At 39.1% G+C, this 25,200-nt stretch overlaps 1 protein-coding gene across 11 annotated transcripts in view; it reads right to left on the bottom strand.

The window, feature by feature from the left end:
- The window catches only part of TRIP12 (thyroid hormone receptor interactor 12), a 79,478-nt gene that overhangs the window by 35,862 nt on the left and 18,416 nt on the right, over positions 1-25,200 (bottom strand). For 5 of the 11 annotated variants that reach the window (XM_040613318.1, XM_040613326.1, XM_040613323.1 and 2 more), the window contains exons 2-4: positions 17,036-17,182; positions 8,250-8,375; positions 6,504-7,300 (exon numbers count right to left, since the gene is read on the bottom strand). In XM_040613318.1, the coding sequence (XP_040469252.1) occupies positions 6,504-7,300; positions 8,250-8,375; positions 17,036-17,133 (1,021 nt within the window). In that variant the 5' untranslated portion in view covers positions 17,134-17,182. Of the gene's footprint in view, positions 1-6,503; positions 7,301-8,249; positions 8,376-17,035; positions 17,183-20,134; positions 20,194-22,193; positions 22,209-25,200 lie in introns of those variants that run through there. The other 6 variants (XM_040613329.1, XM_040613328.1, XM_040613327.1 and 3 more) reach the window with 4 other exon arrangements.

Genomic DNA, 25,200 nt, shown 5'->3' on the forward strand with positions numbered 1-25,200 from the left:
AAATCCTCATCAGGCCCAGCTCAACATTTCAGTCCCCCCATCTCTATAATAAATAAAATAAAGGAGAACCCCATAACATTCATTTTAGAGATACTATTACTAGAACAGATGTAAATAATTTTGAAAAGATGGTAATATTGGACCACTGCTCCCCCTTCTGGCAACAAAGCAGAAATAAAAAGATAGCAGAGTGCTATGTTTTTTGAGCACACTACCTATCAAACTGGCTCCTGTCTATTTCCTTAATCCTAAAACGTTTCAGGAATGCTGCCTTGTGGTACTGAGGGATGACATGTTCACTACAGAGCTTGTGACTGCATATTTAACAGAAAAGGAAAAGTGATCTGAAAAACTATTACTGACCTGGTCTATAGTCCTTTCAAACACTACGCTAGACACAACACCACAATGCTGTGTGCAGTTGAATTCCCTGGAGATTAAGGTTAACCTGATATTTAGGTATTAGCACACACCTGATTTACTAACTCAAGAAATTTGGCAACCTTGGGAAAACAACAATGTTTTGTACTTAACAGGCACCAAGCACTAAACCAAAGCAGGCCAGTCACCTGAAGCTTCAGATGGTCTGTATATACAGAACAAAATATGTAACTTTCTCAAATATTAAAAAAAACACTAGTATTTTTACTACACACGCTTTCAAGCCCAAAATTTAAGTTGCTATGACAAAAACACATGATGACTCGAATCCTATTTATATCCAGTAAGACATGGGGTGGGGGGAGTATGTTATATATATGTAAGAGAAAACCAGTTTGAAACAGTTGTAGCAGGACCCCATGCCATAGCTACCTAAGCCTTTAAGCTGTAGAAGCGCACAGATACAAAACTCCCCCTCGTAGCTGGTTATATTTTACAACAGAAAATGCATGCTTTAACTAGCACTAGGTATAGCACTGCATTACTCCACGAGTAAAACACGATTACCACTCTGAGTTCATATTATGTATACTGAAAAGCAAGCTACTCAGTACGGTACCTGTAACAGTATGGTGAAGTTCTAAATGAGATGTGCTTTTGCTTTACCTTTACATCAGGGGTCCTTAAACTACGGCCCGTGGGCCGGATACGGCCTCCCAGGGTCCTCAATCCAGCCCCCGGTATTTACAGACACCCCCCGCTGGGGGTTGGGGGGCAGGGGGGGTGGGAACCAAGCAGCCGCAGATGACTGCCTGCCACTGCATCCGCTCGCCGGCCCCCTGGTTAAACAGTTTGAGGACCCCTGCTTTAGATGAATAAGTTAGTCACCCTGTTACAGTAGTAATTCAGTGGAAAAAATTAAATATACATTTTAATTCTTTATGTCAGCATGCCACTTACTACTTCAAATCTGTGGGTACTGATTTTCAAGTAGTCAGACCTAAATATTAAGTAACTTGTTATCAGCTTAATAACAGACTATCAATGACACACCACACATCCACTCTAAGTGAAGTAAGGTTGACTGGATTTATATCAAAAAAGGATTTCTTCCAAGGGCAAAGGTTTCACAAAACGGCAGAGCTAGCTTAACAGCTTACTCTTGTTTAACAGTTTGGTACACTCATCTCTTATTGCTCCCAAACCGATTCCTAGATGCACAGAGTGCACACCACATATACACCTTCTTGTTCCATTTGTATTCTGCCAGTTCGGTGAGCTGAGCTTGCTTAACAAGGGTCAGATGAGCAGAGATACCAGGAAGCAGTAGGGCAATGAAGCTGTGAAATAGGTTGTCCTTTTCCGTAAGAGTCATTAAATTAGCCAGCCACCTCTTTAAGCTGAATTACCTCACTAAGAGGGTTTTAGAAAATAGGAAGAGTTACCCAGTTACTGCTTGGTGGATGAGTTGTACGTTACATCACAGCCTGAGCACCCAGAAGAGTTGAGCTCATTTTCTCCCACTGCTCAGGAATAATGTTCTCCTTGTCAGCTCTTACTGCATGTTTCTCTTCCCGAGTCTTTACTTCTCTACCTCTGATGTATCTACAAGGGCACATACATGAACCTAAAACCTCAGGACTGCCAATTTCTTCAGCGTTGGACTGAACTTTCATCCTTTCACTCACACTGTCACCAAAATTTCATCCTCCATTAACACATTGCCAACGTGCACTCCTGCCTGAGTCAGTCCTGTATCTATAGGGGTTGCAGGAGGCTAACAGCCCCCGGCCTTCGCTGGCAAAGAGGGCAAAACCCACATTCAGAGAGATGCCCTGTGACTGCCTGACAAAGGACAACACCAGTCACACTGCCATAGATAGCAAGGGCTTTCAGAATTGGTTTGACATTCATCTCCAGAAGCTGTTTATTCAACATTATTTCTGTAATACACAGAACTATCAAGAGATCTGTTTCAAAGAGCTAGTAAGACTTATGAAAAGAGATTGGACTTTTAATAAACCAGAAGAAAATTAACTTTAAGCAGTTCATATTCAGTAACTGCATAAGCTTCAGAATTAGAGCACAGGCATAGGTTTCCTTATGGCAAACTGATCTGTTGCTGATGCTATGACATCATCCTATTTGCATGCCACACACTCATGTTAATGACTCAGAAGGAAAATAGACCCAAACAGGCTAAACCTGAAACAGCATAGCCTAACAGAAATCAAACAAAACAAAAAAAATCTTAAGAACATCTTCACATTTAAGTGTGTTTTCTGGTCAGCATTTTTTTAAAAAAGCATTTTTTGTTGCATGAAAGAAACAAGTCCTGAATGCAGCTGTACTGCATTCACTTAAAATCTGAGTGTATTCCCCAAGCCAAAACAAAATCAGTCAAACTTTTACAGTCCATAACATGAAAAGCCCTTATTTTGCAGTTCAGAAAGATAATCAGTAGAGATTTACTTGTTCAAACTGCAAGTTTAGACTCCAGATTGGCTCCTGTGTTGGGCTGCTCTCCTCCTCATGCAATAAAGATGGGGTGAAAATAGTTGTGGCAAGGGAAGACTAGACAGCCTCCTGTTGCTCTAATACTCCACTATTCCCCTCCCTCAGTACCAACCCAGATGTTCCCAGCTCTATTATAGCCCCACAGAGCCCATCACTGCAATTAAACCTTCTCCAAGCCAGTCACCTTATTGCCTCAATCCTAAACCCACAATTCTTAAGGCTCTAACAACCATCACAGAGACAGTACTGTCACCCACAACCCCAAATAAACTGTTCCAGAGCTATTTTCAGATTCTTTTCTCCCTCACTTCTGCCAAATCCCTTAAGCCAAGAGTCATACATCATTCAGGCTCTTGTGTTCACCTTCATGTGGCTTTCTAGTATATCCCAATAACCTCTCCAGCTCTGCCCACCGCCACCCCCAGGGTCTTAAACTATTAGGTAGAGACTTCTCAGTCAGGGACAGCTGTGCTAAGTTACCCTGCCTTCATCGCTGTCCTAGTCATCACTGCCAGCTTCTTCCTACTCAAGGGCCACAAGACACCACACACAAAGGACAGTAAAGATCTCCCTAATAACAGAGACACAATTAAGCTTGGTTTTATACTGTTACATAATCAGTGAGATGACCCAATTTGCAACATTGTAAAAAAGCCCCTACAAAATATAGGGCTTGAAAGGGATGTCAAAATAGTCAAATCAAGAGAGCAAAACATGGAACTTGCTTTTTTTCCCCTGTCAAAAAATATTCAGCTACAAAAACAGAGATGAAAAACTTTAGTCTAGCCTGTTTTTGCTCTTCCAACAAGTTCTACGGCTATTATTCAGTGATATCACTGCTCAATTACAGATTGCTGTACAGCTGAAAACCTTGGAAGTCACCTCGGCTGCATTTAACACCTATTAATTATCCAGTGAGGACCAGACAAGAAACCTCAGGGTTTTGCCCTCCAATAGGTGAAAGTTTTCTGCAACGATGGCAACCACTTCTCTCCTCATTCTCTTCAGTAGACTAAGACAGCTCAGCTCTTCTGGTTTTTCTTTAAAGACCACAACTACTAATAATTCTTTTGTACTTCCTGAAATGCAATACCCCACAGTGAACAGCACTGCATTTATACAGACATGACTGACCATGTACTAGCCAGAATAATCTCCCCTCTCTTCCCACTTTTCTTCCTAGAACCACTCACACACATCATCTTTCCTGCAATTTTTGCAGCTCCTTGAAGAGCTATGCTTGCAACTTTGTTTTTGGTTTATCTGCCTCTACTTCTATAAGCCCCATTTCAAATATCTGTTTGATATTATGCTCCTATGCAAGCCTACCAAGTTTTAGCTTTCACTTTCTACACAGGATTACTATGACTTCTAAGGACACGTTTCCAGGCAGAGAGCTATACACCTCTCAATAATTTAATTTAGATCACTTTGCCTTACTGCTTTAGAAAGCTCTAGGATGTTAGTATCATCTACTCCTGCTTCCTTATCCTCTAAGGGTACTAGCGTGCTACAGAAAATTAATTTGAACTTAACCATTCTTCCTTAAAAACCTACACTGGAGGTTTATTTTCTTACTGCTTTCTTGACACCTCTCAACATTATCCAAAATGTGTATTTTGTTAAAGTATTTGTCCCAACATTTGAGTTACTGAAGCTGTATGACAGACTTTTCCTCCAAGAGCACTACACTAACAATAGTTACCGTTGATTCCAAGATCACTTCAATCTGTTGTCAAAGAGCTCTAATGCACTATTTTTCAAACAGTGAGACTATTTGAAAATAACACAGTTTAACACTTCTATTCTAGGTTGAGTTCTTACTTTAAGTGGTATTCAGTATAGCAATGATATTCAATATAATAACCATTGGAATAAGTTTTGCTCCAATCTACAGTAAAATGAAGAAGAATCAGATGTTTCAGACTTCTAGCATCACCTGTTACTACTTCTCTTTCCCCCTCAAACTGGGACACCATCTAGAGAAAGTAACCTCTGAGTCTAGAAGCGTTCCTCACCATGCTTTGTGTCCCCTACTGGTGACATTTTATACATATACACACAAGCCTTATAGTCCATACCAACTTGGTTTTGTGACATAAACTGAAGTTGAACTAAGACATTCAAGTGTATCTTTTTGCAAGAGATCACTTTCAAGTCATGACAGAGCTAAAGCCAGTCAAGCTAGCTTTCTCAGGACATTCTTTGCAGAGACAGTTTAGGCTCATCTTCTTAATGCTGTTTTTCTAGTCATTCAACACACACCCCCTTTACATTGTGCTATCCCACCCTTTCCCTTCTCAATACTTGCTGAAATTTTTTCACTTGCCAGTAACTTGCTGCCTTCACTCTCTTGACGAAGTTAATTCTTTCTCCTCCCTGTTGATTGTCCACATTGCTGAAAAGTTGCCTGTGACAGACTTTGCTAAGAACTTGTGGGTGGGTAAGTCCCATTCTTGCCCGATTCCTATGCACTTCCCTCTCATTCCACTCTGCGGATTCAGAGTTTTTACTCTGGAATTCATCACCCATGAAGTCTTGAACCATAGAGCAGGTAGAGAAAAGCTTGCTACAAAAACGTAACTCCTCTCCCCTTCCCCAGTGCTACTCTTCCTCAATCAGGTTAGGGCATTCCAGAATCAGTACTCCAGTCACACAAGTTATCCAAAACAAGCCTGTTAGGTCAATTAAATCTACACATAAATTGCTTATACAGGAAGACAACCAGTTGCTCTTGTTTATTTCACATATTTCCTGCATTAGTATGAGCTATAGACATGCCCCATTTGGGACAGGCTACTTGTGACCATATCCAGGGAAAGGAACAACAGTAAGCAAGCTTAAGAATCCAACTTCTTAAATCAAGTTTTAAAGAATACATGTTATAAGCATGTTATATAGTACACAAAGGCAGCATAACACATTTAAAAAAAAACAAAACTTTGTTCAAAGCAACAGAGCCACAAACATATCTGCACACTGGCAAGCAGGTGCTCTGCTTGGAGACAGCCTGTATTTCTTAGCGACAATTTCCAAGAACAGTGCCTGCTATTCAAATTCAGTGGCAGAGAGGACGTGTTTTGTAAGAACAAAAAGATAAAGTGACTAACATCTGAGGCACTAGGTACACTAGGTTTAAAAGATTACTGTTCTTGAAGTAGTATCAGAGAAGATATTCTCACAGTAAGGAAAAATGAGGTAAGTGGGCTTGAAACGAGAAATCACATTATCTACTTGTTTTCAATCATTTAACATCCCCACTTCAGGACAGATAGCTTAAGTAAAAGAGGAAAACCAGAAATCTGACAGGAAGAACAATCAAGAGTTTTATAGCATACATGTTCCCATCACAACACTCAACTATTTTGCATATTTTTTTAATATTGATTTACAAGACAGAAGCAAATTAAACTTATAGAACACTGACTATATTGAAGTAATTTGCTTTAGCTGCAAATAATTTCAGTCAGTCCTTTACTTAAAAGCTCAGCAGAACACACTAAAAGTAAATTTCTTTAGGAAGATCACTAAAAACGATAGAAATTTTTGTTCCGAAGACTATTTTAAAACATACATGCTTATTCTTCCACAAAAATAGGACTTACTTGCTAGCTTAGCCTGTAGTCCTGAAGGTCCAGGTTTTGATGTCTCCGACTTGGAAGAGCCTGGTAGAGACAGTTTTGTTTTAGGGAGACTGACTTTTGGGCTGAATCGAGCAGCCCAATCAAACTTTGAAGAGCCACCTGTTTTACTCTGTTCTTTGTCCCTGCTGCTCCTTCTTGGGCTGGGGCTGGATGCAGAACGGGAACGTCTAGCCTTATTCTGGTCCTTTCCTTGTTTCACTCTGGCACCCTGAGGAACAGCAGAAGCAGCAGAGGCAACAGCAGAAGAGGAGGAAGATGTGGAAGCTGAAGAAGAAGAATCAGTGATGGTGCTACACCCAGCTTTGGCTGAGGTCACTGATTTTGAAGCCAGCTTGGAGAGTTTTGCTGACTTCTCCTCAGCGCCAGTTGATTCAACTGCTGAACCACTCTTTATACAAGACAGATTTTCTGTCCTTTTCCTTTTCAGACTTCGGGAGCTACCAGCAGCTCCACCCTTTCTGGTGTGAGCCTTGCTTGTTGATGGCAATTGTGTGGACTGCTGTTCTTGGTCTAAATGTCTTCTCTTAGATTTAGTATGTGGCTTCTTAGTTTCCAAGGAAGTTTCAGTGTGTTGAAGTGCTTTGGGTCTTTTAGCAGAGCTAGGAGAATCGGTCCTCCTGTAATCTGAACTAGCACTGCGTTTAACTCCTCGAGAATTGTCTTTCTTAGGCACTTGCCCCGTTTTTTCCTTTTCTGAAGTATTGACTGTCTCTGGATCTTCTTGTTGTGGTATTAAAACAGTAGATGAACTACAGCCTCTGTAGAAGTAAGCAAGAACAGGGTTAATGTTGAACTCTAGAAACCTCACAGTTGCAATAGTTTTGCAAAATAAATGTCAGCATTCTCTAATAATAAAGGAAACATCAGGTAAGATTATTGTTGATTATTAAGTTTACATTGAAACAAGAAAAAAAATGCCTGTATGAGAACAGTCATTGCAAATCTTTGCTAGCATGAAAATTAGAACAAATTGCACAGTGCTCTGCTTTTTTTAATGAGGAAGATATGAGGTAACTTGGGTAGATTTTACTATCTCATTTTTTTTAATAGGTACGTCGAACTGATAAAAAAAGGAAAAAACTCCAAGCCTTGAAGCTATCATCTGAATGTTTGAGAATCTAAGTCCCACAAGAGAGTAAAGAGTGTTCAGTAATGCATAACTAGTCATAACTGGGTTCTAGTTAAGGAAGACTCTTAATGAAAAGGTAGTTTCACCATCTTGAAATTGATGGCAATTAATCACACACAAAAATGGCAAAATCCCCTTCTACATGATAGAAAACTGTTCCAGTGCATTTATAGCAGAAGTACACAAAAGGCAGTCAAAGCACGACCAAGATTACTACCCTGAACACAGGCATACTTTATTAAATGTTTCAATTCATACTGGACATTGCTCAGAACTCCTTGGGCAATCTTCCCCCTACATGAAGTAGGAAGAGGAGAAAGACTGTGCAAGTTTTCCAGTACTAATTACGCAGAAATCATTTCCTCCCCATCACTGATGTAATACTCTTAGTTGGTAAATTATAAAAAGAAACAAAAATAGAATGTGAAACACTGAAACCTATCCACTGAATGCCATACCTGGATTAGTTAAAAATCTATCAGTCATACATTTTATAAGCACTCTGTATAACTAGGTATTCTATACACAGTTGTGAAGCTCATAACACTGGTTAACATATGAATATGAAGTGCAATTACCTTTTAGAAAAGTGTCCCTTGGACTGTTCAGAAGTAGTATTAGACTGCACTTTGGGTGTCTTTGAAATAGATTTTCTACTCTCAGGAGGGCTATGTGCCTTATGTTTTGCCTGCCCAAAATGTGACCTGTCAGCAGAAAGTCAAAACAGAAAGCTATCAGGATTCCAAGACAAATACAAACCTGCAGGTGGAACTATTATTTGCTTTTTGGACCATTTATAAATAGTAGTTTATAGCTTCAGATTTTTACATATCAACACCTAACATCAAAGTGACATTTCAAAAGAATCACCTGGTACAGTTACAAATCACTACCATTTTAACTGCGTTGTAAAGCACACGATTATTTAGTAGTTTTAGATGTATACAACATTCTCACATCTGAGCTGTGCAGATAAAATCCAATTTTTTCTGTTGTGCAGTTACAGAATTATTCACTTAAACATTAAGGTAGCACAGTAAGGCACAAGATTAGAGCACCTGTCAAAGATGTCTTCTCATAAACAGATACATACTCATCAACCTCAAGATTTCATGTGTTAAGACTTTATCCAGCTACAAGTTTTTAAAAGTTTGTCTCTTGGCTCTTGAGTTTAACAAAATCAAATGCTCAGAATAGGAATGCAACCAGCTCGACTCAGTAGGAAAACTCAACCCTGCCAGTTATTTTCTGACTGCAGATCCACCAATTCAAAGGACTGGGAGCCGTTTGGTAACAGCTGAAGTAAGAGGAATGAAGAAATGCACACTAGCAATGAAGGCAGCCAGATGAGACAGAAAACCTGTGATGTCAGAAAAAGACACACAGAGAAAGAGTTTCACATCAAGAAGCCACAACAGATCTTCCAAGCAGCTTTCGGCTACATGCAAAAAAAATTGTATTGTATGCAAAGAACTGTATTGTATTAACTGACTTTAGGGCAAAGATCATACTATACCATAGATAAAAGTCTTAAGTTACATCTTTATATATTCCACACCTATCTTCAAAACCAATCAGAATTATCATCTGCAAGACTCAGGGACAGCTCATCAGCAGTTAAAACAGCATAGTATAAATAACTGCCGAGGCAAGAGACATCTTATTTGTACTTCCCTGGATAAAACACAGTTTTGACTCTGCTGCCACCAGGAAAACTCTACTGCTCATATACTTCCTACACTGAAACCCCAAGCACGCTAACTTTAATGAGGCTTCAAACTAGCCTAGTATCAGTGCTGGAAGAAGCAACGTTTCAGAGTTAAACAACGGCTGAGTACATGCTTATACTATTAACCTAGGCTATCTAGTTCTTTGAGTTGAGCTATGCAAACATCTTTGAATCATATAGGGGAAGGGGAGAAATGTAGACTTCAGATTTCAGTGTCCTGATCCAACCCATGACCCAAAACACCAAAATGTTTAGGCCAAAAGAGTAAGTGGAAGAGGAAGAAGAGTTCCACAAGCTTTCAAACAGCTTCTTCCAATCAAATGCCAGAAATCCAGTACCAAAGGCAGACCTAAGCCTGCTATTGACCAGGGAGTTTCACCATCCTCTTAATGATTTCAACATGAACTTTAACATAACCCTTAGTACCAAAAAAAAAAAAAAACCACACCAAAAACCCACACCTAACCACCTAAGTGACAACCACATGATTATCTGCCTACAGAGGCAAAGTGGTAAAACTTCTGTAACATGACTGTTTTTCTCAAAAAACTTCCTTCCTCTGTTTATTCCCCCCCCCCCGAAGTATTCTCATTTAATCAGTTTTTCAAACTGATGAATGGACCTAGACAGCACAGATGCAAAACTTCCTGTGACTCACCTAAGAGCATAATAATCTGAAAATATCAGATTAACAGCATCTTCTCCATACTCCAGTAATCTGTTTTTATTTCTCATACTAGAAGAAATCATTTTTGCTATCAAAAGCAAGTGAAATAAAATAGTTAGATCTTTAGCTCACAATAGCAGATCCATCAAGGTAAACTTGGGAATAGTTTCACCTAATCTTGAGTGTTTGGATTTTCCTTCTCCCAACAAAAGATTAAGGCGTGTAATTTAATTTTCCCCTTGAAATGTTTTTATTATGGGAGGAACAGGAGTTATTACATAATTTACACTTGGCATGAATCTCATTTTTTATGTAAGCTAACTGATCAGGGTTCATTTATTCTAAATATATTTTAAAAGGTTATTTTACCTTAAAATTTTTGGCTTGCTTCAATCAGAACTGGATTTAACCTAGTGCTTTAAGTATTCACAGAACACAAGCCATTGGAGATCTTTTCAACTAAAATATAACTAAAGCAATATCTCAAAACATCAAGTACTTAAATCTTGCACTGAAGAGTTTCCACCCGTTCCAGGCTTCTCCACTTTCACCTTTAAACCCTTCAGGTTCTTAGAAATTTTACAAACATGATTTCATACCGACAGCCAATTTATATGGACCAATAGAGCTACAATCATAGCCTGGGGATCGTGAATACTGTATCGTGCAGACTATTTGCACTTGCTTTATTTTCTTTATCCATCTAACTATCAGTAGAAATAACACTCATAGCCAGAGCAGAAAGGTTACACTAGAAACATGAGGAGTTCAAATGACAAAGATTTTTTTTATTATTCTACTTTTAAAGACCTACACTGTGCTCTCACTTTTCATTGAGTTTAATCATTCACCTTGTATGCGTTGCAAAGAAGAGGTACACAATAGCAACTGTACATGTAGTAGCATGTCAGTTAAAAACATGACATTAAATCCCTTTCTCTAAGGTCTGTATGATAGCAAGCAGACTGACAATTTGGAGACTGCAGGATTGAGTTAAGACAACTTTAGCCATACACCAACTAACAAGTATCATTGTCCCAATTTATGTTAAGGTTGTCACAGCTTGTTTAAGGTCTCGTTAAAAGTTAACTTACATACAAAGGTAGTTAGAATAGTCTGAGCTAGAAACAAAAGCAGCAATGCTTGCAGAAGTGCGTGCTATGAAAGGTACATAGGCAGCTGGAAGATTAACTTTTGTTAAAGGTTGTAAGCTACCAGTACTTTTGACCATAATTCAAGGCCTTTAATTCATAACTTACCCAGTTACATGCTCTTTATTCTTTTCCATTAATGTATCCTTCATTCAGAAGCCTCATTTAAACAAGTATTCCAGCAACAAGTATTTTGAGAGGCTAAGCTCCTCATTAATGATGAAAAATAAGTTAATTTTTTATGAGCTTCTGTTCATCCATTTCCATTTACAAGGGTAAATCAAAGAAGACTGAGCCTTGCTGCACCTGCAAGTGTTTTGGCGTTTTTGTTTGGGTTTTTGGGGGGTTTAGTTTTTTTTTTTTTGCTTGTTTCTGGTCCATCCGCACCCCCAACTTAAAGACAGTTTCATGACTTACTCCAAAGCTTCACTCAACTGGGCAAAACTGTCTGCTGATACCCATTTCAATTCACAAGCAGACACTCAATTCAGAGTAACACAGAGAAGTTGACAAGTGACCCACCATTTAGTTTGCAGTGTTTATATAAAAACAATCTCATGGAAACTGCCAGCCCTTAGCCTTCCTTAGCAAAACCGTAATAAAAAAACAACTTGAACCTGTCCTCAAAGAGTTACTCTGTACATATTAAAAAAAATACCTTTTGAAATTAGTTAATAAACAAAATTTCACCTAGAGTCACGTTCATCAGCAGCTAAGAGTGAGGTGTTAAATGCTTCCAAAGATGAAGTCTATAAAACCCTTTTACTTCTGTCAAAAGTGAGACAAATAAAAGCAAGAGCAGAGATTAAATAAACCATGTAAGGAAAACCTACTGTCTCTCCTCAGAAATACTCCATCTTCTTCTCCACAGATTCAAACATTAAGTGTCGTTTTTACACAAGTCTCAAGTAAGATATTAACAGTTACTATATCAAGACTGGTCTAAAACCAAACATTTTTGGCCCCCTTCCTGTTCAGGAGTAAGGTAACTGACAAAAGCATTCTTCTTGCTTTAGTATTTGAAAAAGGTCAGTCCAAAGTGTTTTGCAGATTCTGTTTATACCAATGCCCTCTATATAGGCAGCTAACAAGGATCTATTATTTCTCATTTAGCCTTCCACCTCAAATGCAAAAGAACACGTACATATTATATTCTGAAAACTTCACAATTTTTATGAAGTATCATACTTTCACATAGAACTGCAACACCACAGCATTTATGTCAAATTGATATCCTGCTTAAATACTGCTGTTTCTAAAGATTTCAGAAGAGTGACAATCAGCAGATTGAAAAATAAGCACCTCTTATCTCATGCCATTAAAAAAAAAAAAAAAAGAGTTAAAACAAGTATGTATTCTAGTACATGGGACCACTTCAATTACTCCATACCAACATTCTGAAACACTGCTCATAACTGAAAGGAACTGCACCACTTCCAGAAAAGATCTTGTTGTGTGTCTCAATATCACTTCCAAATTGCTCCCATTCAAAGCAAATACTATGGCATCACTGGAAACTTAAGCCACAAGGGCACAATTCTTCAATACACGATGGTTACAACATAGATACAGTTAAGAAAGTGACAGTAAATACCTTCTACCCCCCACCCCTCCTGCCCCCCAACTCAGATTAATGCATCTGCTTCCCACTCATCTTTGGTTTACTGCTACAAAAGGAAGCTTTAGTACCATAATTGCTTCCTACAACCTGCAAAGAGTCATCCTTTAGTGGAAAGTGCTGCAAGAGATAGTTCAGAGAAGGGTTCATGCTGTACACTTAGGAAGGTGCCATCGTATCAGTAACTCTAAATTAGGAGGATAACACTGAATATTTTTCAATTTGGTAGTAAAACCAGTAAGAATGATAATATCCACAAGAGCAGAGTCATCCAAAGCACAGAGTTCTTTCAACATCACTACTGATGATAGAAAATGGACATATTAGTCCAACTTCACCAAGGCCAGTTTGGTTATGTGCATACATGGAGAGCAAAAACAGTTCACCAGTTTACAAATCTGTTTTCAAACACACACCTCACTTCTTTTAAAGAAAGCCACATATCATAGATGCTAAGTTTACTTCCAATTTGTGCTACAACAATCTTTCTACACCGCCTGTGAGCCTAGCATCAGTTTGCTTTTTTTTAAAAAAAGGCAACTGTAAAAATCAAATACTCAAAAGTCCTATGAGGTTACTGTGTTGAGTGTGAAACTGCTAGTAAAACTCCAGCAGAAAACACTCTCTCATTTCAACTCATTTCCCCCACTCATTTCAACTACAAGTAGATGTTATTGGATTGGTATCAAATAAGCCCAGTCTAGAGGAAAACAGGTTTGCATTGCTTCCAGGTTAATTTCCAAAGTCTTCATGCAAGTGACTGGTAGCCACTGAGCAAGCTAACTTGATAAGTTAACAAAAGGCCTTTAAGTTGCAAAGAGGTCAAAGACTATAGAAGGACATGCATTAGCATTTCAGCTTAGAAGTGATGTCACTCTCCAGCCTCTCTCCTTTTTAACGCCTTCCTCAACTGAAGTCTATTGCAGTGTTCACTCCAGTCAAGAGGGTAAGAGACAAAGTTAAGGCTGTTACCATTTGGCTATACAACCACTCACATTAGATTTGTGGACTTCACATTAAAGCCTAAAATCATGGTACAAGTGACAATCTGCACAAACTGCAAACTTCTGTTGCATAACTTGTATTTTGAAAATGCATGCACCTTAGCCACAAGACAGCCTTAAGAAAAAAGCTGTTGCATTTCCACCATTTAGAAAGCTATTTATATAAAGCAGAAATATAACCAAGTACACAAGTTCAGACAGCATCAAAACTTGTCCTTGCTCGAAGGGTTATGATTGCGTATCTATGACCAAAGTGAAGTAACCTTCCCCAACACTTTAGTAGGTGTGGCCCTTAAGTTTGCTTATAAACTTTGTGGCTTATTTTAGGCATGAGACAACAACCCTTTACAGACTCACATTACTGCTTAACTCCCTCTACGATACTAGTTTTTTGGAGCAAGGGGGGCAGAGGGGAAATTTTCCTATGTGTGTATGTGTATTTTTGCGGGTTGTTTTTTAATTAAAAAGTGAATTTAGAAGCAGGTGAATAACATCTCATTGTCTGCACAATGACATCAACAAGTAGTACAAATCAACAAAAGAAAATTTGTAAAGCAAGCTAGTTGCCATTACATCTCTATACACTTCTATGATTTCTACCCCAAAGCAGGCCAGATTACAACCACAAGTGACCAGGATGCATGAACTGCTCTCCTAGAGCACAACTTCCAGTTTAGTTTCATCCAAAACAATTCCAATTTAACCACTCCAAGACTATTCCATGATGTTAGCCAAAGCACAGCAGGTGAGGATAACAGGCTTGCTTCAAAAGAACATTCCAAACAAACTAAAATACTAACATAGATGCATCTTAAGTTCACAGTTATTTGCCCAACATGAGCATATCATTGAAACTGGTCTTTCTACAGTTAGTTCATTCTACTTAAACGATTTCACAGCTGAAATGGAAGCATTTCACTTTACAGATGTCAAATGCAAGAAAAAACGACTGAAAATGTTCATGTCTCAGGTGCCCCAAAAAAAAACTTATGTAGGAAGAGGTGTGTTGGGGTAGGGAAGAAGTTGTTCTCTGGTTTGGGGTTAGTTGGTTGTTTTTAGATACAGCAGCTAAAGCAGCATGTATCACCAGAGTACAGCAAAGCATAATGAAGAAGGTGTATCAAGCTGTGATCTCTAGATATGTCTATGTGCTGTTCAGCAGCAGAACTATAACACAATATCCCCCTGCATACTAGACGCATAGAAGGATGTGTCCTGATGCTTATGTCTAAAGACAGGCAACCAGAGAATAAGTGACTGTTACCCGAGTGCCTGTCTACCTCCATTTAACTTAGAAAAAATTTCAAGGACTCTATAGATGTCTTACATCATTCCTTGTACAATAGCCATTTCTGCTCTGCAGCTTACTGAAGAGGAGATACAGAAGACAGCAGAAGAAACTTAAATCATTTTAAATTTTATATTAACCACCATGCTTTATCCAGGTCTTTTTATACACTTTGCCAAACAAACATCCTTCTTCAAAGATGGAAAGGTAGGGGAGACCACATTTTCAAGGAAGACTTTAAGCTTCCATCCTCGTTACTAAGCAAAGAGCTTTGGCTCCAATAAAGGTCTAACATAGCTCAAGAGTGCAGTACAGTCTTGCTCCTGGAAGTCTGACGGACAGATTTGGTGAGGAGTGGAAGAGGTGCAGACATCTTAAGACAAGTTGCATCTTAAATCACTGTGTGATAGCATAAGTAGCAGATCACAATACACTAAAACACCAGATGAGTAACTTTCTCACAAGAGAACAGTGCTACCCCTAAAATTCTTCAATTTGTCTGACTTGCTGTAGAGGTTCTGTCTTGCATTCTGCTATAAAATCTGAATAAATGGTAGATATCTGAAGAAGAACCCCCCACACCATGCCCAAGTAACTTTCTTCTAATTATTTATTCTAGGCAGAGGGTTATTCACCCCAGGCCAAATTCAGTGTAAAGAAAAGAGTTGGTAGGGCAATATCTAACCTCAACATCCATTCAGATATAGAGGTAACATGGAACAGACAGAATGGAATGAAAGGTTCACCGTGCCTCAGTTAAACAGGTATTCTCCAAAACAATTCTAGCTTGCAAAAATAATCAGCTACATAACGCAGCAACTTTCGTCTCTCTATGCTACAAGCAGAAGCCCAGGACAGAAACCTTGTGTTTATCATCTGGTTTTCCATTTGTACGGTAGACCAGTTCAGAAAAAAGTGAAGCTGTGTTTTGCAGACTGAATTATTCCCCACAAGGTTCCTTAGAAGAACAGCTGTTCTCCTTCATCCATTCAACAGTGATCTTGTTCTCAGTCAGACTTTGTGCTAGTAAGAAATACACCTTGTCTTCATTATATGTTATGGCCTGATTTCTTCACAGTAACAAACTTTTTTGTTTTAAAATATTGCAGGTCAGTGGCACAATACTCTTATACCAAAAAACCCAAGGCCAAGATACATACATTAAAACGACTGCACCAGTAACACCTGAAGAAGTAGAATACAGACAGATGCTGCCTACTATAATACTATAACCTTTCTTCACTAGACTAGTATTTTAACAAAATTCAAGGGAGACTTATCCATACAGGCTACACTCAGATGAAGACTCTTAATTCCTTAAAGGACATTGCATTAATTATACAGTCAGCATCCAGATATAAGTTTCAAGGATCTTCTTTGTTCTGCATTGTAGAGCCAACCACTTACAGAACAAATACAACCTGGCCCACTTGTTCACTCAAAGTACAAGTATATTAAAGGATGACAAGCCTTTTTTTCTTAAATTATTCAAATGTGCACAGGATTAATATGCAGCACCAGGCAACACAGAGGTGCCAGTTACTCAGACTTCTGTGACAAGGCACAGATACTCCCAGATTTCACATACCAGAGCGTCCCTGTCCCATTCCCCCACATAGTTTTGTTACCCAGAAAGGAAGAGGGGGAATGAATTCGAAACTACCTGTTACTTGTGAAATACAGCTCAGTTACGCTTTTTCCCCATAAAGCTACTACTGCTATGCTGAACATGCATGATAGCCATTTATCCATGTTTTCATCCCATGCAATAACAGTACAGACAGCATTTCAGGGGCAAAAACATTTCACTAAGTTTCAGCGCTTGGACTGCAGGGTGGAAGACTTCAATTAAATCACATCCATTTTGCTTTTATACATTAGAACACAGTCATAGATAACAGTCATACCTTCCTCCTACTGCGTCGTCTTGTGGCTGGGCCCCAGCAGTGTTCCTCTGTGAACGTCGCAGTGACCCCCCTGGATTGTTATTAGGCCGGTTGGACATTGGCACCTCTCTCCTGAAGGGACATACCCTTTCTAGACACTATCATTCACTGAAAGAAAAGAGAGATACAGTTGTAGGACACGTGACATGAAGACTCACAGCCATGCCTGAAGAGGCACGTGCAAAACACAAAAAACTTAAGACAAAAACCTTTAGGCAATTTTCAGTTACGACATACAGGCCAAGATTCTTCTCAAGAGCATTTAGATCCTTGATACAGAGCGACCACTTTGCTGTATATATAGCATACAGATGACCTATTGGACTAGATGACCTTTAAAAGGTCTGTTCCAACCCAAATTATTCTATGATGACATGCTTCTTTTCTAGCACGTGTCTATTTTAAGGAAACAAAGACAAATGCGGTTTAGGAGAACCTGTATTTGTCAACATTAAGACAAAGCACACTGACTAGTAAAACTCAATGCTTGACAGAGCAATAGTATTCCAGTATTTTAACTCATTGTGGAAGATGACAATGACAGTTTCAGGAATAATCAGCAGTATCCACAAGATTACAGACGTAAACTACTGTGCTTGTAAAACAGCTGCTTTGTCTAGTCAGATTTATGCAACTGTCATTTGTGTAAAGAAAGACACACAGTAATTCCGGAAAAGAGATCTAGCTATAATGAGCAAGACCTTCTTACTCATGAGAGCTTAATTAGCAGGAAAAGGTATCCGAGACAGAAGAATTAATGAGTGTACAGAATTATTTTAAAAAATAATCAATTATGACTTTGTATTACTACTTTTGGAATTGCTTTGTGACTGCTACAGGTCTATATGTATTATTTTGGTAGTTATTTATGGAAGACTACCATAACACCCAGCTGCAGTCCTCAGAAACAGAGATATTTCAAGAACAAGCCTCACTTCACTGAGAAGCTAAGGTAACTTTCATATCCTGTGCTAAATTGCTATTTCTATACAGACAGCATAGCAACAGGACCACAACTAGCAAATCCAGTCTTACTGTTTCCGATTGTGTGGAATCTGGTAAAAAAGGTATTTGCAGGTGAAAAGAGTCATAAGAAGGAAAAAAAAAAAACAGGTTTAAGAACACAATAGTCTATATGCTGACTCAGTACCTATTATATCTATAGCACAGTAAGCAAGAAGTCTGCCAGGGAAAAGTTTAAAATGTTTCAGCTACAGATAACTAAGGCTCAGTTCAAATTCAAATGCCTCCAGTAAAATAACTCTCAAGATCTGGCATTGTCAGTAAAGCCAGACAATACTTGACTATGATAGACTATTCCTCTGAAAGAGCCTATAGAAGTGAACAGAAGTGAATAGGAAAAAAATAATCCTAAATTATTCCATTTTACTGTCAGGCCATAAGAAACCAGGCACATAAATCTGTATTACGCAAACGTTACTTCACATACCTAGTACAATACCAAAAGGAACACATATAAATGATCAAGACACCTGCACAGCGCAAGAAATAAGTGATCAGGACTTTGCTAGCTCAGACTCAATCTTGTTATACTGTAATGATACAACCTAGTACTAAAAGCTCCTGGTTAGCATGCCAGAAATATTTAAGATAAGCTGTGGATGCCCCATCCCTGGAAGTGTTCAAGGCCAGGTTGGATAGGGCTTTGAGCAACCTGGTCTAGTGGAAGGTGTCCCTGCCCATGGAAGGCTGATTGGTGCTCGATGATCTTTAAGGTCCCTTCCAACCACTGCAGGATAAGCTTCAGGAATCAAACAAGAATACAAGTCAGGCAGAAGAATTGCTCCTCAAGCTAATTCCCCATATCACAAGAGCCAAAAAGCATCTTTCTAAAGTTCTTTGTGTTCTTTCTGCTAAGAGGTTCAACACAGCTACAGACAGAAAAAGCAGAAAGTCAGATAAATTAGCAAACCATTAAGAACTTGAAAGAATGCAAGAGTATAAAATACACCATCCCACAAACTACAGTTCTTCAATGAACCTCATAGCTAGAAGCCTTGATGACTGGGAAGTTGAGATACCTGTAAACCCTACTTCTCAGAAACTGAGAAACTCTTTCTCTTACCTTAACTCCTTAATCATAGCAAATATTCCCACAAACAGGAAGGTTTAAAGCTTTTAAATACAGAACACCTCCAGTCTACAATTTCATATACTAATACTTTACAACAATCTACATACTTTACATTGGAACAAAAAAAGCCTGCTATAGCTGGAAATTATGCCAGCTTGCTGGTACAGCCAGATTAGTCAGGTTTAGGAGAGCCTAAGTGCTAGCATTCTCTTCAGAGTACACCGCAGATACGAGACAACAAGCCTAGCATTAACCAGGCTGAAAGCTGGCCAGGGCTCCAGCACTACCCTAGAGGGTCTAGCTGAAGTTAATCACAGGTACTGTCAAATGCAGTCATGCATTCTCTCTTCATTTCTTTGTATTCAAACACAAAATGAAAAAAACACCTCTTCATAAACATCAGCAAGGAGGCACCTTTTGTGCCTTTTCTTAAAGGAGGGAGCAGTGTTACCTCCTGTACAAAGGTCTGCTGAGGCTGAAATTGGGTATCAACATCAAACTGTCATTCATACCACGAAATGGTTGCCATAGATCTATTACATCGCCTTGCACTGGCTGCAAGAAGAACACACACTCACCCCAGAGTTCTGCTAGGTCAGCTGAAGAAGACTTCATGCAGGCAGTCCTGGTGCTGTCTAGGGAAACTTTAAGGTTGATCTGTCTGGGTCAGCCAGCCACTTTGAGTAGGCTATGCTTAGAAGCTATGCAGATAGCGTGTTGTCATACACACGACATTTTCAGCTGCACAGAAGTATGAAATGGCAGCTGTTTTATTCTGCAAGGCATCTGCCAAGTCAAGATGATGTCCAGAGCTAACATAACTGCATTTCTTATTGTGTAGTATGTTACCATATGATTTCCAGTTTGCCTTTAAATATAATGCTGCTTCATGATTCAGCTACAACCTTTAACGTCAAAACATTAAGTCTCACTGCAAGCATATGAAGCCACACAATACCACGTACCCTGTTAGTCCAGTAGGGAAGGGAACTTTTCAGTGGGTTACAATGGTGTCTTCCACATGCTAGAACAAGAAGAGACTCCTGAGGTTCCCAGGTCTGAACTGTTCTCATTCAGACTTGTCATTTCATCTGTAAGACTCACTCCCAGCAGCTAGCTTATTCATCTCCCTCTTTACATACCTACCTTCAAAGGAGATATGCAACCTGATAGATCGACTGAATACACCAGTGCAGTCCTGTTACAATTGAGGAAGTTGTCTTAAAATACATCAAGCATTCTCCACACACACAATAAGAAAAAGCTACAACTATACATCAGACGTCCACGCTACAGTTGACAGGATTTGCAATTTGTGAACTTCTAGCATAAAATTTTCTGTAAACAAGCCATTTTAATTAGCGTTTCACAATTCCATATTCCTACCTGTAACGATGTCAAAGCACTGGCCTGCAGATGCTTCCCTCATAAGCAGACTCTTTAGATTGAGGATGAATTCTAAAAATCGGTATTTCTAATAAACCCACAAGGTATCTTCTGAGAAGATCTAGCAGCACTGGCATCTAATTGTTATTATCTAGCATAGTATTCTTGAGTTGTAGTAAATGCTGTTTGATTACCATTAACAGCCATCTTTGTTACAGTATAGGAAGGCAACTAGAATTAATTTCAGTAGACCTAACATACCTATTAGAAAACTACAGCTAACGTATAGCCAGCATATTACTTGGAGAGGTTCCACAGGAACACAAGATAAAAAAGCCACCTGTTAACACGCAGAGAAGCCTTTATCTTTCTTCTCATAGAGAAGCCAACAGGAAGTAACTGACACTTCTCCATGTCTTTGAAGCAGAGGGCACGGACAGCTATAGAACAAGCCTGTGTTGTCTTTTAACTTAACACCCAAAACCACTCCCCGAAGGATATTGGGAACGGTGATGTAGCCTATTGTGATGCAGGCCACGGAGAGGAAAGAGAATGAGTAAAATGAAGCACTTAAACAGGCTCTAGGGCCACTAACAGCATAACAAGGCAAACTGGTAACAACCCCTGTAAAAATGGAATTGAACCCCTTTCCTTCCACAAGAAACAGGCTTTCTTAGTCTACTTAGATGAGCTCTAGAACTTGTTTAAGGTGGTTTTTTTGGTTCCTGGGGTTTTTGTTCAGGTTTTTTTTTTTTGGTGTTTTAGGTTTTATGCAATAGTATTGCTAGTGCAAGATTTTTTCAGGCTCTTTAAGTCCTAACTGCTAAATATTTAAGGATATGACTAGCACTTCCGTCTATAATACTCCATTACCTGTTATCTGCTGGTCAGCATACTTTCTTCTTTTGTACCTTGGCCACAAAAAAACCCCAGTGCCTTACTTGATGCTGCTGCACCAAATCTCAAAATCGCAAAGACTTACTGCCCTGAAGTCGGTATTAGGCAAAAGGGGGGCACAAAGTAAAAGACAGGAGGATGTTTATATGCCTTCTAAGTTCAGAACATTTTCTTCTAGCAAGCTGCCCATCTTGCCATACAGAATCCAGTGTTCAGCATACTTATCAGATAATGTTACGTCTAATATTTCAGATTTTTATTCCTTCAACATAGATAACATTAATTTACTTCATCAGCTGTATCTGTACCAAGTCTAGCCAGTTAAGGTAGTAGCAACATTCTAAATATATAAGCATACAATGCATTTAAGAGTTGAGACTAACTGCAATTCAACTGAAGAACTTAATGCAAATGGTTTAACAGCAGAATTGGTTTGGACCTCTTCATTTTAAACTGATCTCATAGCTGCACCTCATTTTTGCTTGCTGCTCAAAAGGTTCTCATCATTTACCCACAAACATACACACCTATTTTCTTCCCTTGCAAGCACTCATTCAATTACTTGTACTACTTCACCAGTTGACTCAGAAATTAGTTAAGATAACTTTTTAGTCTTTCTTTAGTCTTGACTTGCTTTCAACAGTCTTGTGCAGCAGATTTTAACACAATATTCTTCCTCACTGTACTCAAAATTCAATGGTTATCCACTCTGCTCAGTTCTTTTTCCACTGCAGTCCTCACCTCCAAACATAAATTTCACGTCAAAGCTCCATGCAGGCAGAAGGTTGTATTCTCAGTTTAGCAGCATCTTGTGCCTTCTGCTTGTAGAAGTAGTTCATAGAATAATTCAGGGAGTGGGTACAACAGCATCCTGAAGATTCCCTAGAAAATTTTTCAGGGACATCTCAATAGTCTCATCATCCCTCCCTTCCTCCTGGCAGGGAATTTCTATACACAAACAGGGGAAAAAAAGATATTGTCCCTTGAACTGCAAGGTGCTCTAAGATACAAAAAGGTGTATCAATTGCAGCTGCATTCACGCAAATCCTGGGTTATTCAGTTGCATGAAAGCATTGAGCCTTAAGGAACAACAAAGCTTGCTCTTCCTTATGTTGGAAGAATAAAAGCAACACTGCTTATCTGCTTCCATTTCTACCTTCTCCCCGTAAACAGCCATAAGATGTCTACATGGTTTAAAGATGCTAGAGTACACTAAAGCTTACATCATCAGATGCAGTGCAGCAGGTAAGAGTCACGTGATTACTTTTATCAGATTAACTTCCTTTGATGCAAAAAAGCACACAAAATCAGTGAATTATACATTAGGCTGGACTGTATTATTTTTTATTCTCCCTTTCCAATACTACAGAAAAAACCTACACACAGAAATACATGCACAGACACACAAACTAGAACAAATTCAGTACACAGGAAGAAAATCTTCACGACAAACAATATTATACAGCCTTCTAGTACTGTAATATTACCTAAATGCTGGGAAGACAGACAAGTAGGTATCAAGGCAGTTTCTTTGTAAAACAAGCATGTTGGGTGTTAAGGAAACAGATTTCTACACCTCTTCTAGCACAAAATTGCTACAAAGTGAGAGCTGCATCAATTTAATCAGTTCTCTTGGAAGCAATTAAAACATACTGACAGGAAGACAAGCAAAGTTTAACAGCATATAGAGCAAACTCCTCTTCAAACCACAGGGCTCAGCTGGAGTACAAGAGTTAAGTTTGAAACATTCTAGAAGTCCTGGCTGGAAAGGATCTCTCAAGATACCTGGTCCAACCTCCTGTTTAAAGTAGGACCTTAGATTATACTAGAGATCTCTCATTCTGCTGAGAAGTGACAGTTTCCAACCATGATGATAAAATATATTCCAAGTTCTGAGCAAAAGCAGAAAGGCAAAAGGCGAATCACGAGATTTCCCTTGAAGACGGGGGGGGGGGGGGGGGGGGGGGGGGGAAAGACAGACATAATCACAAATTAAGATATCAAACCATCATGACAAATACAGAAGCATAGAGACATCACTAACAGACTATATATATATATATATGAAAAACAGTATTTTCAGCAGAAGCATTTGATAAGAAGCCATGCAACAGATGTCAGTTTAAGTAACACAAGATCTCAGATCTGTGTAGATGCACAGGTGTGCAAAGACACACTTCCCATCCCCCCAAGGACAACCTCTCAGACTGTTGCTCACTGCAATCGCATATAGCTCAGAAAACATTCCCTCCCCTTCAGTTCCTCAAAAACATAATCCAGTAACCCAGACTATGAGGAGGAAGTAAAATGGGCATGTAAACTACAAATATCACAGCAGTCCAGTCACCAAAGACATTATAGACTTAGGACTAACTCATGTCTGTTTTTACACTGGGTAACTTTATACAATACATAAGCTGTTAGCCAGCAACAGATCTTTTCAAACTGCTGACAAAAAAAAAGAAGCTTCAGCACAATATTCTTCCTAGATTCATTTACAATGGACTAGTTCTTTTTAATTCAGCTACTCTGTAATCATTAGCGGAAGGACTTCTTAACCATTCCTAAAAATACCCCATATATTAAAAGAGGTATGGCTACAGCAGAAAACTTCTCAAACACCAGTAGGCCATAAATACACTCAAGCTATGGAATCCACTGGGGGGAGGGGAAGTAAAGGAGCCAGAGCTACCCCTTATTCCACTGACTTTACAACAAACAGCCATCAGAAGACTTTCCCTTAAACAGTCTTTCAAGAGCCTAGACCTTGCCTAGCCTTCTAGCCAATAGTGGCAATGAAGCTCACCTTCACAGAATCAGCAAAATAAGTGGCTAGGAAATGGAAAGGATATACCACCAGGTTAGAATTCTCTAGGCTGCATCTATGCATACATGCCATAATGACCTACAAGGACTGGGAAAAGTCTTGGCACGGAAGAGGAAGGGAAAGGAGATAAGAATACCTTCATTTGTGATCTCATGGTTCAGAATTACACAGAACTACACTGCTAACTGGCAGTTACAATATTCATTGCCTCAGACTGAAGATTTACAGGTTCCCACAGGAGGTAAGAACACTGAAAATTACTCTCAGAAGGTGCACAACACTTCTCACTAGAGGAATGCTCAGGCTGTTAGGGCTGTGTGATCCAACAGGTTATATATACCATGTACCCAAGCCAACAGAGTAGCACTGTATCTACTGGCTACTGTCTGGTGAAAGTACTGGAAGGTATCTGTGCAAAAGATACCATAGCTTGATAATACATAGTCTGGGGAACCCAGAAGTATTGTTGAAGAGGAAAAAAAAAAAAAAAAAATCTATATACATGCTATCACATGCTCCAGTGTTAAGAATAGTTTTGTGACACAGGGAAGATCTTCTGAGTTGCAGAAGCTGAATGGCCTCTCATGCTTCAAAGCAGGTCAGTTGAATTTGAAGTCTGAGACTGCAGAGACCTTTCACTGGGCCTGATACAACAAAGCAAACTGAAGATATATTCAGTGACCTGGAAGAAGCTTAAAGCCTTGTTCCATAAAGATTACTGAGACCCAGCACCCATCACATCACTGGTTTAGGAGAGCAGTGGATTTGCCTGTACACCACAGCCAGAATTCTAGTGAGTCCTTTTGGGCTGTGGAAAAGTCAAATAGCAAACAGAGCACTACCCAAAACTGTAGCACAGGTACCGTTAGCAGATGGCTTTACAACTGATGAATAGTCAGTTGTAACTGTGCCTCACAAGAA

This window comes from Falco naumanni, chromosome 13 (genome assembly GCF_017639655.2).
Source record: "Falco naumanni isolate bFalNau1 chromosome 13, bFalNau1.pat, whole genome shotgun sequence".
NCBI lineage: Eukaryota > Metazoa > Chordata > Aves > Falconiformes > Falconidae > Falco > Falco naumanni.